The following is a 16,146-nucleotide window of genomic DNA, read 5'->3' as shown; positions in this document are numbered from 1 at the left end:
TCCATAATAAACTATGGTGGCGACTCCAAATCTCTTTTCGAAACCCGTTTCCTTTTTGGATCGTCGTCCCGTCGCGATTCCGGTTGCGACAGATGGCGACTCCACTGGGGACTTTTAGAGAGTCAAGCCATTTAATTAGATATGCGAATTTGATGTGGTTTTTCTTTATGTTTTCCTTTCCCATTTCTTTATCTATGTTTGATATTTATAATAATTGCATATGAGTTGTTTTGCTTGTTCTGTGAAAAAAATTGTTGTATGCTGAACCCTAGGGTAGAAAACATGTTTATATATGCCTGGGAATTTTTCTGGTTGTTTTGCAGGTGAGGGTTTGGGTATGCATTGCATTCTCCCTTCACACACACACTTTGTGCATATCATGAGTGGGGCCCTATACCCGGGTCTGAGCGTAACTTAGAATTAGAGGAGTTGTGTAGCGGTGTCATTCTGGGATGTACTTCCTGTCTGGCTACCGTGAGAACTCCAGCTAGAGTCTGTTCTCTTCATTTGTGTCTCCACATCTAGTTGATTACTCTGACTGTTGTGGAGAAGCAATGAAAAGGGCCATAGCTCTAGTGACCATCGACCTTTAGGTTCAGAGAGCCATCCTTGTGAGGTTGCATGTACTTGACTTTCAATCTGAAGCGTTGAACCTTTATTAGAGCACAAAGGGAGAAATGTGCATTCCTGTAACCCTCACTCTGTTTGTTCTTTTTTTGAAAATAATGACTTTGCATTCTCATACCATGCATACATTTTTGTTAACCATGTTGTTTTACTTCACTATATTTTCATGCATCATGTTCATTCGTCATTTGGTAACATGCTGGTTTTAGGGGGAAATCACAGGCATTCGCTTGATCTCGTACAAGATGGAAGTTGATGCAAGATCTGGTGCTACACAACAGACCGACTCTGCCGTGTTAAGAAAAAAATCTCGCCTGAGGACTCATAGTGGGAACTTGACAGGGTTGATAGACTTAGGCAAAAGGTTAAAGACCATAAAGAGAGAAAACTTCAAGAAGAAGTATGGGAATCTGTTGGATTTAATGGAGGTAGAAGTACAGTTGCCTGCTATCACAGCCCTGGCACAGTATTACGACTCTCCGCTAAGATGCTTCACCTTTCAAGATTTTCAGCTGGCGCCAACTATAGAGGAGTTTGAGCACATCCTAGGATTGCCGCTAGAGGGTACCACTCCGTATCAACACTTGGAGCATCACGCCTCCATCCCTACCATCGCCGCCATAATGAAGGTACATCCCGAGGAACTTGAAGACAGGTTGGTGACTAGGAATCAAGTGCGCGGACTGACGCAAGGATATTTGGAACAGCACTTGCACCATCTAGCTGATGGGGAAGAGTGGGAGACTTTTATGGACGTGTTAGCCCTTACCGTGTATGGCGTCATGTTGTTTCCCAAAGTAGAGGACTTTGTGGATTATGCCGCGATAGATGTCTTCGTGGCAAGAAAGACGAGATCAGAAAACCCTGTGACAGCAGTCCTCGCAGATGTTTATGGGACCTTGAGTTTTTGCCATGAAAGAAAGGGGAAGAAAATTCTTTGTTGTTTGCCGGCACTGTATGAGTGGATGACTGCGCGCGTATGTAAGGGGGCGGTTAGTGTCAGGTGTCTATCGGGAGATCCTTCACACCAAGGGCCCAAGGACAAAGGAGGAAACGAGTGGGCCCAATTCTTTGCTGGCTTGAATGGTGGAAAAGTAAAATGGCGTCTTCCTTGGCTTGGGATTAAGCCCTCCATCCATCATTGTGGCAACTTTCCCAATGTACCCCTCATAGGTACCCGATATTGCATCAATTATAACCCTGTCTTGGTTCAAAGGCAATTCGGAAATCCCATGAAAGGGGCACCTTCACCGGACTACCTTACGACATTGTTCGTCTATTATGAGGATGGGCACCTCACCGAAACGTTGAGGAAAGTTAGAAGTGCTTGGGAAAACATTATGCGAGCTGAAAAGGATTTAAGGTTGGGAGTGGTGGACGACAAAGTTAGTTATCATACCTGGATCCTGGAAAGGGTAAAGGAAGTCAAACTGCCTTTCAAGCCAATCAGCGATCAGCCAGTTGATGAAGGGTCCTGCCAAGACCTAGAGAGCGAAGAGGTGAAGGGGTTGAAAATAGAGATGGAAAAACTGAGGGAGAAGAATGCTAGGTTGAGAAAGGAATTACAAGCTGCGCGCAACGATTTCGTTGATATGAGGAATGATAAAGAAGAAAAAGCACAGGCCTATGAAGAAATTGTCAGAAGTCAGAAAGCCGAAAGAGATTATACATTCCGACTGAAACAAGATCTTGCAGCTGCAAGCAAGGAGCTCGCCATGAGAGTGAAGGAGAAGAATGCGGCGTTAGAAGAGGGAAAACAGTGGAAGCACCTCTACGAAGAAGCCAAAAGAGATAAGCGAGAGGCCCTGAAAAGACTAAGAGAAGCGCAGGTTCAGGTAGAAAAAGCGGGGCACGAGATGAAAGAAATGGCCGTGTCTTTTGAGTCAGATATGAGCCAGGAGCGTTGGAAGCTAGCAGAAGCAGAAGAAGAGCATCGAGCCATGATAAAACAAATGGAGGAGTACATTGAGGAGCAGGAGGAAAGGTGGAGGTCGACGGAGTTCGAAGAAAGGCATCAGGCTTTGGTAAAGCGAATGGAGGATCACATCGCCGAGCAAGAAGTGGTTGTGAGACATTGGAAGGAAAGTTTCTCCCAATTGGCGGCCTTGGCAAACGAAGCAATTGAAGACATCCCCAAGATGGTGTTGGACGCCGAAGCGAGTATTCATTTTTATAGCCCGCCGGAAGAGATAAAACTTTTTGTTAATCATTGTAAATGGTTGGTAGGCGAGATGAAATCCTTTATCGCTCGAGCTCGAGCGTGATGTATTTTGAGATCCTTGTGTCTCGTTTTCTTTATGCGATGTATTGAACTGAGTATTTTAATGAAAGATATGGAAGGTTTGTCTGGTATCAACTTGTATTGATTTCCATCAGTGATGTCATCGTGGTCTTGTGATTTCCACCTGTTACCAACATGCATCATGTTTTCTTTATTTCGTTCTCATCTAATTTAAAGTTAATCAAATAATAAAACAGTACAAGTGAGGAAAACAACGGCCAATTTTCCGCGACACCCCTACAGGACTCGAGCCAATTCAAGGATAATGGAAAGCTGGGAGGAGTCGCAAGAATCCATTAAAGCCGAAGTTAGCCAGTTGAAAGACCAGGTTGGCCAGATCTTGGCTGCCCTTGAATCCTTGAAGACTACTGCAGAGTCTTCGTCCGCACAGATCGGAGGAAATGCCCATTTTTATCCCCCGTTGTTGAACACCGCCAGCCAATCGATACCTTTCCCGCCATATGGGTTACCCCCAGGTTACACTCCTCCCGTAGGAGAATACTTAGAAACAGAGCATGCATCTTTCTCCTTTCCCACAACTGTCAATGTACCGCCAATCGGCACTCAGGGACCCGTCTCCGTGTCAGCTCCCATGGTGAGTGCACAAGGGAACGAAACAAACACAGTTGAAGGGACACGAGTAACTGCAATGCCGTACGTGGTCGCTAATCATGAATCTTCAGCTAGGGCCGCATCGCAAACCGCAGTGCATGGGAGAATCAGTGACCTTGAAGGAGCTAAAGGCAGGCTGGAGATTCTTGAGGAAAGATTGAGGGCCATTGAAGGGGTGGAAAGCTAAGGCTTTGGAGATGTTGCAAGACTAAGCTTGGCCCCTGGTGTGAAAATACCGCATAAGTTCAAGGCGCCGGAGTTTGAGAAGTACAAGGGTAGTACATGCCCTAAAAGCCATCTGACCATGTATTGTAGAAAGATGGCTGCGTACGCCTATGATGACCCGCTACTCATCCACGTTTTCCAAGACAGTTTGGCTGGGGTGGCGCTAAACTGGTATACCCATTTAGAGCCCTCTAGAATTCGTTGTTGGGCGGATCTAGCTGACGCTTTTGTGAAACAATACGTATACAACACGCATGTTGCACCGGACCGTCTGCAGTTGCAAAATATGGGGAAGAGAGACAATGAAACTTTCAAGGAATATGCCCAACGGTGGAGAGAATTGGCCGCGCAAGTTGAGCCACCTTTGTTTGACAGAGAGATGGTGGCAATGTTTGTAAATACTCTTCAGCCGCCGTTTTATGAACATATGGTGGGGAACGTGTCCGTCAATTTCGCGGATGTCATCATAATTGGCGAAAGGATAGAAATTGGGCTGAAAAACGGGAAAATTGTGTATGGCCCGCCCGCAGCTACAAACTACAAAAAACCCGGTTTCAATCCGGGAAAGAAGAAGGAAGGGGAGGTGCATGCAGCCTCGATAATGCCTGCGTGGAGAGGTCAGGCTCCCACTCATGGTTATCGACCATACTTAGGCCAACCCCCCTATGCAGCTAACGCCTCGTTCGATCATCAAACTAGGCCACAACAACAACAAGGGTATTATCAACCACCGCGAGTCCCAACTGAAGCGTGGAGGGCCGGGGCAAACGCGGGTCCAAATATCAATGCGGGTCAAAACACCAACCCGAGAAAGAATCAATTTGTTAATTTCACCCCCATCCCTATGACTTACACGGAGTTGTTGCCTCAACTTGTAAAAAAGGGTTTGGTTGCCATTTGCCCGATGAAGCCTGTACAACCTCCATACCCAAGGGGTTATGATGCAGATGCCAAGTGTAGTTACCATGGAGGAGGTATTGGTCACTCAACCGAGCGGTGTGTGGCTTTCAAGTATAAGATACAGGCTCTAATCGACTCTGGTTGGCTAAAGTTTCAAGAAGATAAGCCTAGCATCGAGGATAACCCATTGTCCGGGCATGGGAGTACCTCGACGAACGCCATCGAGGCCGGAAAACAGGAGTTGATAAGGGATGTGAGTGAAATCCGGAGTTCTAGGAGGTTTATTTTCGAGGCGTTGTTAAAAGTGGGCCTAGTGAAAGGTGATTATGATATGGGTACATCATGTGCACTTCATCCAGATGCTGAGCACTCTATTGAAGAGTGTATTGAATTAGAAGATATTCTGCAAGACCTGCTTGACAGAAGTTTGATGCAAGTATGCCGCGAGGATAAAGAGGAAGAAGTGTTTGCACAAACTGGTGGGGAATCTGATGTAACTCTACCGGAACCGCTGGTGATACATTTCAGTAGAACCACTCCTGCACCGATGACTGAAGAAAAACCGTCTGTAGTTATCTGTGTCCCATCCCCCTTTCCTTACAAAAATGAGAAAGCTGTCCCTTGGAGATATGGGGCATTTGCGTTAGGAGAAGGAAAGGGTGCTGACCCGGCCATTGAAAACATATCCGGCATCGGGGGAATGACGAGAAGTGGTCGAATCTTTACACCACCAGAGCTGACAAGAGAGGGAGCCAACAATAAGGAAGCAACAATGACCGCAAAAGCTAAGGAGTTCTTGAAAGGGAAGGGTGTACAAGAAAAAGAGACCCCTGACGAAGGAGAGAAGAGAGAGATATCCGAAGAAGAGGCTTGCGAGTTTTTAAAGTTCATACAACAGAGCGAGTACAAGGTGGTGGAACAGCTAAACCGCATGCCTGCCCGGATCTCCTTGTTAGAACTGCTCATGCATTCTGCATCTCACAGGAAGTTGTTAATGAAGATACTTAGTGAGGCCCATGTGGAGCAAGGTATTTCTCTGAACAAGTTTGAGGGCATTGTTGGCAATATCGTTGCTAATAATTACCTCACCTTTACCGATGAGGAGATACCTGTTGAAGGCAGGGGGCATAACAAGGCTCTTCATGTCTCTGTGAAATGCCTGGATCACGTCATAGCGCGTGTCTTGGTGGACAATGGCTCCGCTTTGAACGTCATGCCAAAGTCAACATTGGAGAAGCTACCCTGTGACGGAATGCATATGAGGCCAAGCTCAATGATTGTGAGGGCGTTTGACGGTAGCAAGAGGGAAGTCATGGGCGAAATAGAGTTGCCGGTCCAGATTGGCCCATGTGTGTTTCAAATAACCTTCCAGGTCATGGATATCCTCCCAGCCTATAGTTGTTTATTGGGTCGCCCGTGGATCCATTCTGCAGGAGTTGTACCTTCCACACTGCACCAGAAACTGAAATATGTCATGGGAGATAAGCTAGTGATAGTTTCTGGAGAGGAGGATCTCCTTGTGAGTGGGCCATCCTCTGCCCGTTATATAGAAGCAGCCGAGGAAGCTCTCGAGACAGCTTTCCAATCATTGGAGATCGTGGGAAACACCTATGTGGAACCATTTCCAGTAAACCCATATCTGTCATGTGCCTCTATCATGGCGGCCAAGGTCATGCTGAAAGAAGGCTATAAGTACGGGAGCGGTTTAGGCAAGCACGGACAGGGGCGGACATCCCCATTGGAGGTGGTCGAGAACAAAAGCAGGTATGGCCTAGGGTACAAGCCCAGCAAGGGGGATAAGAAGAGGCTGATCGAGGAAAGGAGGGAGCGTAGTCTGGCTCGGATAGAACGACGGGAACCAAGGACGAGGAAGATTCACATTTGTGATATCAAGGAGAGTTTTCGCAGCGCTGGATGGGTGAACACTAGCCTTATAGCGGTCTTGGAAGAGGAAGATGGATCTGAAAGCTCGAACTTCGTGTGGGCTTGCTCACCAGATGCGCGGCTCAGCAATTGGAAGACTGTGGATTTACCTGTGATGTTTAATTCGAACGAAATGTAATATATTAATTGATCCTATCGCTTTACCCGGGGCTTTAGGATTCCTGACTTACGGGTTGACGCTTTTATTTTGCTTTCAGTGTGATATTTGAATCGTGTTTATCCTCATTTAGCCTCCTCCATCGTTTTTTTTGTTTATTTATTCTTTTTTCAAAAACTTAAATAATGCAGATATGACAATGAATATTTTGAAAATAACAATGTCGATATCCCTAATCTGGAGCACCCTGTCGATGATACGGAAGATGATTATGAAGATGGTTCGGAACCCTCTCCAGAACTAATGAGGTTAGTGGAACAAGAGTCTAAAGAAATAAAACCCTATCAGGAAGATGTCGAAATACTCAACTTGGGTGAGAAAGACGAGATAAAAGAAGTCAAGATCGGCACAACCATGAAAGAGGAAATAAGAGAAAGGTTGCGTGTCCTATTGAAGGAATTTAAGGACGTGTTTGCTTGGTCGTACAATGATATGCCCGGTTTGGATACCGATATCGTGCAGCATAAACTCCCTCTTAAGCCGGAATGCCTCCCGGTCAAACAGAAACTAAGGAGAATGAAGCCTGAGATGTCTTTGAAAATCAAGGAAGAGGTGCAGAAACAATTTGATGCAGGATTTTTGGCTGTGGCGAAATACCCGCAATGGGTGGCGAATATCGTACCAGTACCCAAGAAAGATGGTAAAGTTCGAATGTGCGTTGACTACCGTGATTTGAATCGTGCAAGTCCAAAAGACAATTTCCCACTACCGCACATCGACACTCTAGTCGATAACACAGCCAAGTTTTCGCTATTTTCATTCATGGATGGTTTCTCAGGATATAATCAGATCAAAATGGCGCCAGAAGATATGGAAAAGACAACCTTTATCACGCTGTGGGGAACTTTTTGTTATAAGGTGATGTCCTTTGGGCTCAAGAATGCCGGGGCAACATATCAAAGGGCGATGGTGGCACTTTTTCATGACATGATGCACAAGGAAATCGAAGTTTACGTGGATGACATGATTGCAAAGTCTGAATCGGAAGAAGAGCACATTCTCAACTTGAAGAAATTATTTGAGAGATTGAGAAAGTATAAACTCAGGTTAAACCCCGCCAAATGCACGTTTGGAGTGAAATCTGGGAAATTGTTGGGTTTTGTGGTTAGCCAAAAGGGGATAGAAGTGGATCCTGATAAGGCGCGAGCGATAATAGAAATGCCTGCGCCTAGAACAGAAAAGGAGGTTCGAGGTTTTTTGGGTAGACTGAACTACATTGCTAGATTCATGTCCCAATTAACCGCTACGTGTGAACCAATGTTCAAGTTGTTACGAAAGGATCAAGCTGTGGTTTGGAACGAGGACTGTCAAGCCGCTTTTGAAAAAATCAAACGATACCTACAAGACCCTCCCGTATTACGTCCACCTGAGCCAGGAAGACCACTTATTTTGTATTTGACTGTGTTGGATAAGTCGATGGGTTGTGTGTTGGGTCAACACGATGAAGCTGGGAAGAAAGAGCACGCCATATACTACCTGAGCAAGAAATTCACAGACTGCGAACAAAGGTATTCGTCGTTAGAACGAACTTGTTGTGCATTGGCGTGGGCTGCTCATCGCTTAAGGCAATACATGTTGAGTCACTCAACCTGGTTGATATCCAAGGTGGACCCTATCAAGTTCATTTTTGAAAAGCCTGCTCTTACTGGAAGGATAGCTCGGTGGCAAATGCTATTGTCAGAATATGACATCGTGTATGTTACTCAGAAATCCGTCAAGGGGAGTGCGTTAGCAGAATACCTGGCTCATCAACCCATCAGCGATTATCAGCCAATGCAGCCCGAATTTCCCGATGAAGATATCATGGCTCTATTCGAAGAAGGTAGAAAAAACCGGGACGAAGAAACGTGGACATTATTATTCGACGGAGCCTCGAATGTGATGGGGCATGGCATAGGGGCAGTTCTCATCTCTCCAGAGCATCAGTACCTACCTATGACGGCAAGATTATGCTTTAATTGCACAAATAACATTGCAGAATATGAGGCCTGCGCTATGGGTATTCGGGCGGCAATAGAGTCCAAAGTGAAAATTCTGGATGTATATGGAGATTCAGCCTTAGTCATCCACCAGTTAAAGGGAGAGTGGGAAACTAGAGATTCGAAATTAATTCCTTACCAAGCTTACATCAGGGGATTAATGGAGTATTTCGACGTCATCACATTTAACCACATACCGCGGGAAGATAATCAATTAGCAGACGCTTTGGCTACTTTGTCTTCGATGTTTGAAGTTGACCAAGATGCAGAATTACCAATGATTGAAATGAAGTGCCATGCAGAGCCAGCATATTGCCATTTCATCGAGGAGGAGGTAGATGGTAAACCTTGGTATTTTGATATCAAGCACTATCTTAAGACCCGAGAATATCCTGAGAAGGCATCTGAAAACGATAAAAGATCGTTAAGGAGGTTGGCTGGCAGCTTTATTTTAAATGGGGATATTTTATACAAGAGAAATCATGACATGGTTCTCCTCAGATGTGTGGATGCAAAGGAAGCCGAATTGATATTGAAAGAAGTGCACGAAGGTACATTTGGCACACACATGAATGGGCATTCAATGGCCAGGAAGATCTTGAGAGCTGGTTACTTCTGGTTGACCATGGAAAATGATTGTTGTACACACGTGAGGAAGTGCGAGAAATGTCAAATGTATGCAGACAATATCAATGTGCCGCCCACGACCTTGAACGTGTTGTCTGCACCGTGGCCATTTTCAATGTGGGGAATAGATGTTATCGGAGCTATAGAGCCAAAAGCGTCAAATGGGCACCGTTTCATACTAGTCGCGATCGATTACTTCACCAAGTGGGTTGAGGCTGCTTCTTATGCCAACGTGACTAGAAAAGTGGTGACCAAATTCATAAAAAAGGAGTTGATCTGCAGATACGGGTTACCTAACCAGATTATCACTGATAATGCCACCAACCTAAACAACCAGATGATGGCGGAATTATGTGAGGAGTTCAAAATTCATCATCTCAATTCTTCCCCTTACCGTCCTAAGATGAATGGGGCAGTAGAGGCTGCTAATAAGAATATCAAGAAAATTGTGCAAAAGATGGTAGTCACCTATAAAGATTGGCACGAAATGCTTCCTTTTGCTTTGCATGGATATCGTACATCAGTACGAACGTCAACTGGGGCAACACCTTTCTCGCTCGTGTATGGCACAGAAGCGGTACTTCCATTTGAGGTGGAAATCCCATCTCTACGAGTTTTAATGGAAACCCAATTGGAGGAAGCTGAGTGGGTTCAAACTCGGTTTGACCAGCTCAATCTCATTGAAGAAAAGAGACTAACAGCGGTGTGCCACGGACAATTGTACCAAAGAAGAATGAAAAAGGCTTTCGACAAAAAGGTGCGCCCAAGGGAGTTCCACGAAGGCGAACTGGTGATAAAGAAGATTTTGCCTATACAAAAGGATCACAGAGGCAAGTGGACCCCAAACTATGAAGGACCATTTGTAGTAAAAAAGGCATTCTCTGGAGGGGCACTAATCCTCACAAGGATGGATGGAGAGGAGTTACCTTTACCGGTTAATTCTGATGCGGTAAAAAAGTTTTACGCATGATGATTCCGCGATAGGGGATGCCACTAAGGGATATTAACACTGTTTTTGAATTATGTTGTATTCTGTGTTACTTCATTCAATAAATACCATACGGTTTTATCCATTATTCAACTTTTCCGATTTTTCTTTCGACACGATTCATGTCGCACTGGGTTTTAAAGTAAAGTAAGGAAAAAGAAAGTGATAATAATTAAAGCATCACAGGTATATCCATCGAGCACGAACTCGTTCCTGAGGGATGTCGTAAAAAAAAAAAAAATATAAATAAAAAAAAGACACATGTTGAATTCGTTGTCAATAAAGTCTGCCGAGGGCATAGTACTTTCGAAAAGCAAAAGCAAACAAAGTTTTGAAAAATGCTAGTGTTGAGTCTTTTCTTGATTCATAGTAACTAGTGTTCTTTTCCTACTGAAGCATCTGCATTCATACTACTTGAACCCCTAGCTTTCTCGTTCCCCTTTAAAATAGAGGATTGTCATGAATATAATACTGGGGCAGTTTTCATCAGGATACGCGTACCCAATGATCCGTCGATCGGGGAGAAAAATAAAAAAAAAGAAAGAAAAAAAAAGAAAAAGAAATTAAGTTGATTTGTCAATCGCTGCAGAGTTTCACTTCAGGTTTAAGGTTGGGGGAAGTAGGGCGAGCAAGCTTCAGAATGACGTGTGGCCATTTTTCTTCACTCAAGTGATAAAAGAAATTTATCCAGTTGCACCCTCTTTGAGCCGTAAGTTATAACTGTTTTTCTTCATCACCCTCAACAAGAATCATTAGCATATCGATGTCAATCCAAAGGAACGTCAGGGGCATCCAAGTCAAGGAGAAGATTTGTGGGAAAAGATAAATGAAAAAAGAAAAGTTTCAAAAAGGGTCACAATAGAGGCAACGAGACGAATGAAGAAAAAAAAAACCAAAGAAAAAAAAACAACAAAAAACAACGACAAAAACAAAAAAAAATGAATGAAAAATAAAAGGACGTCCGAAGTTCCAAACTCCTAGAGACAGTTGACTCGACACCTTGCAGATGATTCTTGTTAAGACGATTCGACCGTCAAACACTTATTTGGGCCTTCATTATCCGTTTCTTTCAAAACCCTTTGACCTTTAACCACGGTACAAGCCAATTAAAGTCCACGCCGACTGAAGAATGTTTGTCCTGATCTTTCTCATGAACTTAACTCTTGAACGAAATGATGTGGCGAATGACACGATCGCTAGAAGAAAAGAAAAGCATCATAAAGGAAAAATGAAAAATGTGAAGTCTCCCCGTCAAGAGAGAACCGTCAAACTAGGGCATTCCTTCCTACCCAGACCTGTCCACCTCTCCAAATCACACTTATTGTGCACAGCAAAGTTGGGGCAGGCTTGTAAGCCTTGATCGTTGAAATATTAACGACACCCCCGCGGATGGGGAGAGCACGAAAGTTAATGTTTCCCCCAAACCATCATTCACAAACCATCACTCAGCCATACACTTTTCATAACCATTTCTCACACTTTCTCGGGTTCAAGCTAGTTTGGATGGCAAAAAGCGATAAAGGGAATTTGAACCAATAGTTACACTATTTTCCTTTTCATCAAAGGGCTCACCATTTCTCGACATTATTTTCAATGAATGCATTTTGAATGTACATCGAGTTTGATGACAATATTGACAACGGGTTCCAAACATGAAATTTTCAAAAAAAATAAAATAAAATGATAACAAATAATGAAAAAAACAGAAAGAAAGAAAAGAAAAAGGAGAGCAAGAGAAAAGAACGAAATAAAGGTCTCATGTGTTTATGCACTCATGCACCCTCGTGGCATTACATCATACATTTCATGAGAAGCAAGGAAAAACGTTTGAAAAATCCTTAAGGGGAAAGAGAAGTAGTGAAAAGTTTAACACAACCTTTGCTTCTAAGTCTCTTCAATGATCGGCTCAGTATCTACTGATGTTTCCAAAATTTGAATACAGGTTTTCCTTCTACGACGGCGCTCCTCTGTAGGACAATCGTCGAACCTATGATCACTCTCATTTCATCATCCATAGGGTTGTTACACCCTCCACGAGGTTATTACACCTCATTTCATTATCCATAGGGTTGTTACACCCTCCACGAGGTTATTACACCTCATTCATTGATCCATAGGGTTGTTACACCCTCCGAGGTTATTACACCTCATTCATTGATCCATAGGGTTGTTACACCCTCCACGAGGTTATTACACCTCATTCATTGATCCATAGGGTTGTTACACCCTCCACGAGGTTATTACACCTCATTCATTGATCCATAGGGTTGTTACACCCTCCACGAGGTTATTACACCTCATTCTTCATCCATAGGGTTGTTACACCCTCCACGAGGTTGTTACACCTCATTCTTCATCCATAGGGTTGTTACACCCTCCACGAGGTTGTTACACCTCATTCTTCATCCATAGGGTTGTTACACCCTCCACGAGGTTATTACACCTCATTCTTCATCCATAGGGTTGTTACACCCTCCACGAGGTTGTTACACCTCATTCTTCATCCATAGGGTTGTTACACCCTCCACGAGGTTATTACACCTCATTCTTCATCCATAGGGTTGTTACACCCTCCACGAGGTTGTTACACCTCATTCTTCATCCATAGGGTTGTTACACCCTCCACGAGGTTGTTACACCTCATTTCATTATCCATAGGGTTGTTACACCCTCCACGAGGTTATTACACCTCATTCATTGATCCATAGGGTTGTTACACCCTCCACGAGGTTACACCTCATTCTTCGTTATCCATAGGGTTGTTACACCCTCCGCAAGGTTATTACACCTCATTCATTCATCCATAGGGTTGTTACACCCTCCACGAGGTTGTTACACCTCATTCACTCATCTATATGGTTGTTTTTGTTATCTTGAAATCTGAACGAAATTAGTGTTTCTTTCTTTACTTAGCTTTTACTTCAATAATATGAAAATATCAAATTTTCATATTATCCGATAATATCTAAGTAAAGAGGGGCAGCTGTCAACACCCAATTTCGTCCGGATTGACTAATAGGTTTATTTTATTTTATGTTATTTTCTTTCATTTTTCATTTTTAATATATACTTTATTTTTACCTTCTTATTTATTTGTTATTTTACTTTATGTTATTTTCTTACATTTTTATTTTAATTTATATTTTATTTTTACCTTTATTTATTTTATTATTATCATGTATATATATATATATTAGTTATTCCATTTTATTTGTAAGAAAACGAAAAAAAGGGAAAAAAAGAAAAGGAAAAGTAAAATCCCAAGGTCAACTCTTTCCCTCCTCTGAAGCCAGTTGCAGCGAATGCTTAGAAAGTGTTAGCGTGGTGGCAGCGTGGAAAAGTTACTTGTTTTTTCTTGCTGAAATTCTTAAGCGGCAACAGCGGACACACATGGAAGAGGAAAAAGTTTTGAACGAGCTTTGGCCACCTGCAAAATGGAAACACGAAAACATGAAAAAAAAGAAAAAAGGGAGAGAGGAAATCTGGCCTCAGAGGGGATCTCAGGGGTACAGCAGAAAGTAAGGGGTTTGGTTTTGAAAAGGGGAGATGATCACACTAGGGGGGACACTCATCACCACGACTGAAACGAGAAAAAACGGAAAGAAGAGAGAATCGAAACCAGAGAAAGAAAAAGGAGAAACGGGGGGGACCAAAGGAAAGGGAGGAGAAGCAACGAGTGTTGGATGAACCGAGCAGACCACTCCACTTCACTTTCCAGTGCCTGCCTGCAAGATCATTTTGGTTACTGAAGGAGAAGTTCGGCGGAGGAGAGCAAAGGAGATTGAATCCAGTAAAGAAAAGGAGACTAAAACAAAAAGGAAAGTTTTATCTTCTCTTAGAGGCTGCGAAGGTAATTCTTCAGACATCCAACCTCTTTTGGTCATGTTCGTTTATATGCTCTATGTATGTCTGCTTTATGCCTGCTGAAAGACGAATAAAATTGCGTTCAATCAATGCATATTGTTTTCCTCTCTTAATCAAAACCCCTGTTCATTCGGACTGCACCCAAAATGCAGTTTCGGTGCCTGTAAATTTCATCTATTTTGTTAACAATAACAAATAGGCACGTACCCCCAACATCAAAGCTTCAGTACCCATTAGCATCCAGAAAAACATGTAATAAAAAGCAAACAGAGACAGCATAGGTGTTTTCATATCAACTCTCATGAGAGAATAGAAAAGAGGAATAGTTTTTCTCTCCACTGGACCCTGCGCATGTCGGTCGCAGCTAGCTTCCACTTTAAGATCATCCTCCACCTGTATCAAACAGAATAAACAGACCAAATCACGGCTCCATCCTGCCAAGCACCAAAAATTTTGTCATCCTCAGCCTGTAACACAATCTATCAGATTTAGTCCACTCCCTCAAAGTTTCTATGTTACAACGTTCATCAGACTAATTCCAAAAAAGAAAAGAGGCCACCACTGTTTCAGACAAAACAGACACCCATCGTTCTTAATCTCAGAAGACAAGACATCCAAACTAATCAATAAATTTCAGAGAGAATGAAAGAAGGAGAGTGGTGGCGCCGGTAAGGAAAGGAGCTTCGGCGAGGGCGGCGGGTCGCATCGCCGGTGCGACCCTGGTTCGGGGTCCGAGAGGGGGTGACTGGGTGGCGGCGTCTATGGTAGAAGAGAAGGAGAGGAGAAGCTTGGCGCGGCAACCGGCAGGATCTGCGGCGGCCACCGGCGCACTGGCGGCGGCCGGTCTTGGCGGAGGTGGTGGCGCATGTGTAGAGGAAGCAAACCCCTCCTTGGGTCATCGTCTCGGAAGCGAAGAGAGGGAGGGCGAAGGCGACGTCCTGGATGGCCGGATCGACGCGCGGCGGAGACGAAACTCTCCCTGGGTTGCTGATGGCGGAGAGAGCGGACGGGCTCGAGAGAGAAGCAGCGACACGCGGTGGTCGGTATGGCGAGGCAGCAGTGTGTGTGCGGAGATGACGACCCTTCACCGGAGTTTCTTGGCTGGAAGAAGAGAGATTTGGTTGTGTTTGTGGGAGATGGAAGAATGAAAATGAAAGAATGAAGAGAAGGGAAATGAACCCCTAATGTGCTGAAGATATTTTGGGCCAAAAAAAAAAATAAAACTAAAAGGAACTTTATCTGCACCCCGGTTTCATGTTTCACACCCCATTTTCGTTTGGGCTTGAACCCATTCTGTGCAAACAGAATAATAAAAAAAAAATGAATTGGACCTAAGCACACTATTTCAGGATGCACTTCCATCTTCGTTCTTGCACCCCTGACAGATACAAAAGTTAGAAAAAAGGATTTTGGCCCGAACTAAAGGAGCCCCGTTTTTACCCCGCACGCACCTCTGGTTTTTTATCTTTGCACCTCTATTCTTATCGGGATGGCCTCTATTTTATTTTTATTTTTGTTTTGCTTGTATTTTATTACTTTTATTATTTGTTTGACTATTAGGTTTTATTATATATAACCCCCTTTTGTATAGTATCCCCCTACCCCTTTTGTTTTATTTATATCTATTAGACTTGTTTGTTTCGTTCTCCATAAAAATTACAAAAAAAAATATATATTAAAATTATAAATATTTTAAAATTATAACAAAAAATATGTTTTAAAGGTTAAGCACACGTGTGATCGCACGCATCGTCCTTGTGTTAGAACCTTTTCTTCTTCTCTTCTAAAAAATTACAAAAATACGTCTAAAGGTTAAGGCACACGTGTGACCGCTCGCGTCGTCCTTGTGCTAAAAACCTTTTCCTCTTCCTTATAAAATTACAAAAAAAATACGTTTTAAAGGTTAAGCACACGTGTGATCGCACGCATCGTCCTTGTGTTA

General features: G+C 43.5%; 1 protein-coding gene across 1 annotated transcript; it reads left to right on the top strand.

Moving 5' to 3' along the window:
- The first annotated feature begins 3,839 nt into the window (after positions 1-3,839).
- On the top strand, positions 3,840-15,352 carry LOC148197676 (uncharacterized). The gene is made up of 6 exons (XM_088115610.1): positions 3,840-5,673; positions 5,764-6,680; positions 6,930-8,351; positions 8,454-8,830; positions 9,635-10,273; positions 14,842-15,352. The coding sequence occupies exons 1-6, from the start codon at positions 3,840-3,842 to the stop codon at positions 15,350-15,352; spliced, it is 5,700 nt and encodes a 1,899-aa protein (XP_087971736.1).
- The last annotated feature ends 794 nt before the right edge of the window (positions 15,353-16,146 follow it).

Source organism: Vigna umbellata, chromosome 5 (assembly GCF_029865625.1).
Source record: "Vigna umbellata cultivar VRB3 chromosome 5, Vumbellata_1.0, whole genome shotgun sequence".
Classification (NCBI taxonomy): domain Eukaryota; kingdom Viridiplantae; phylum Streptophyta; class Magnoliopsida; order Fabales; family Fabaceae; genus Vigna; species Vigna umbellata.
This window is presented reverse-complemented; position numbering and strand designations above follow the sequence as displayed.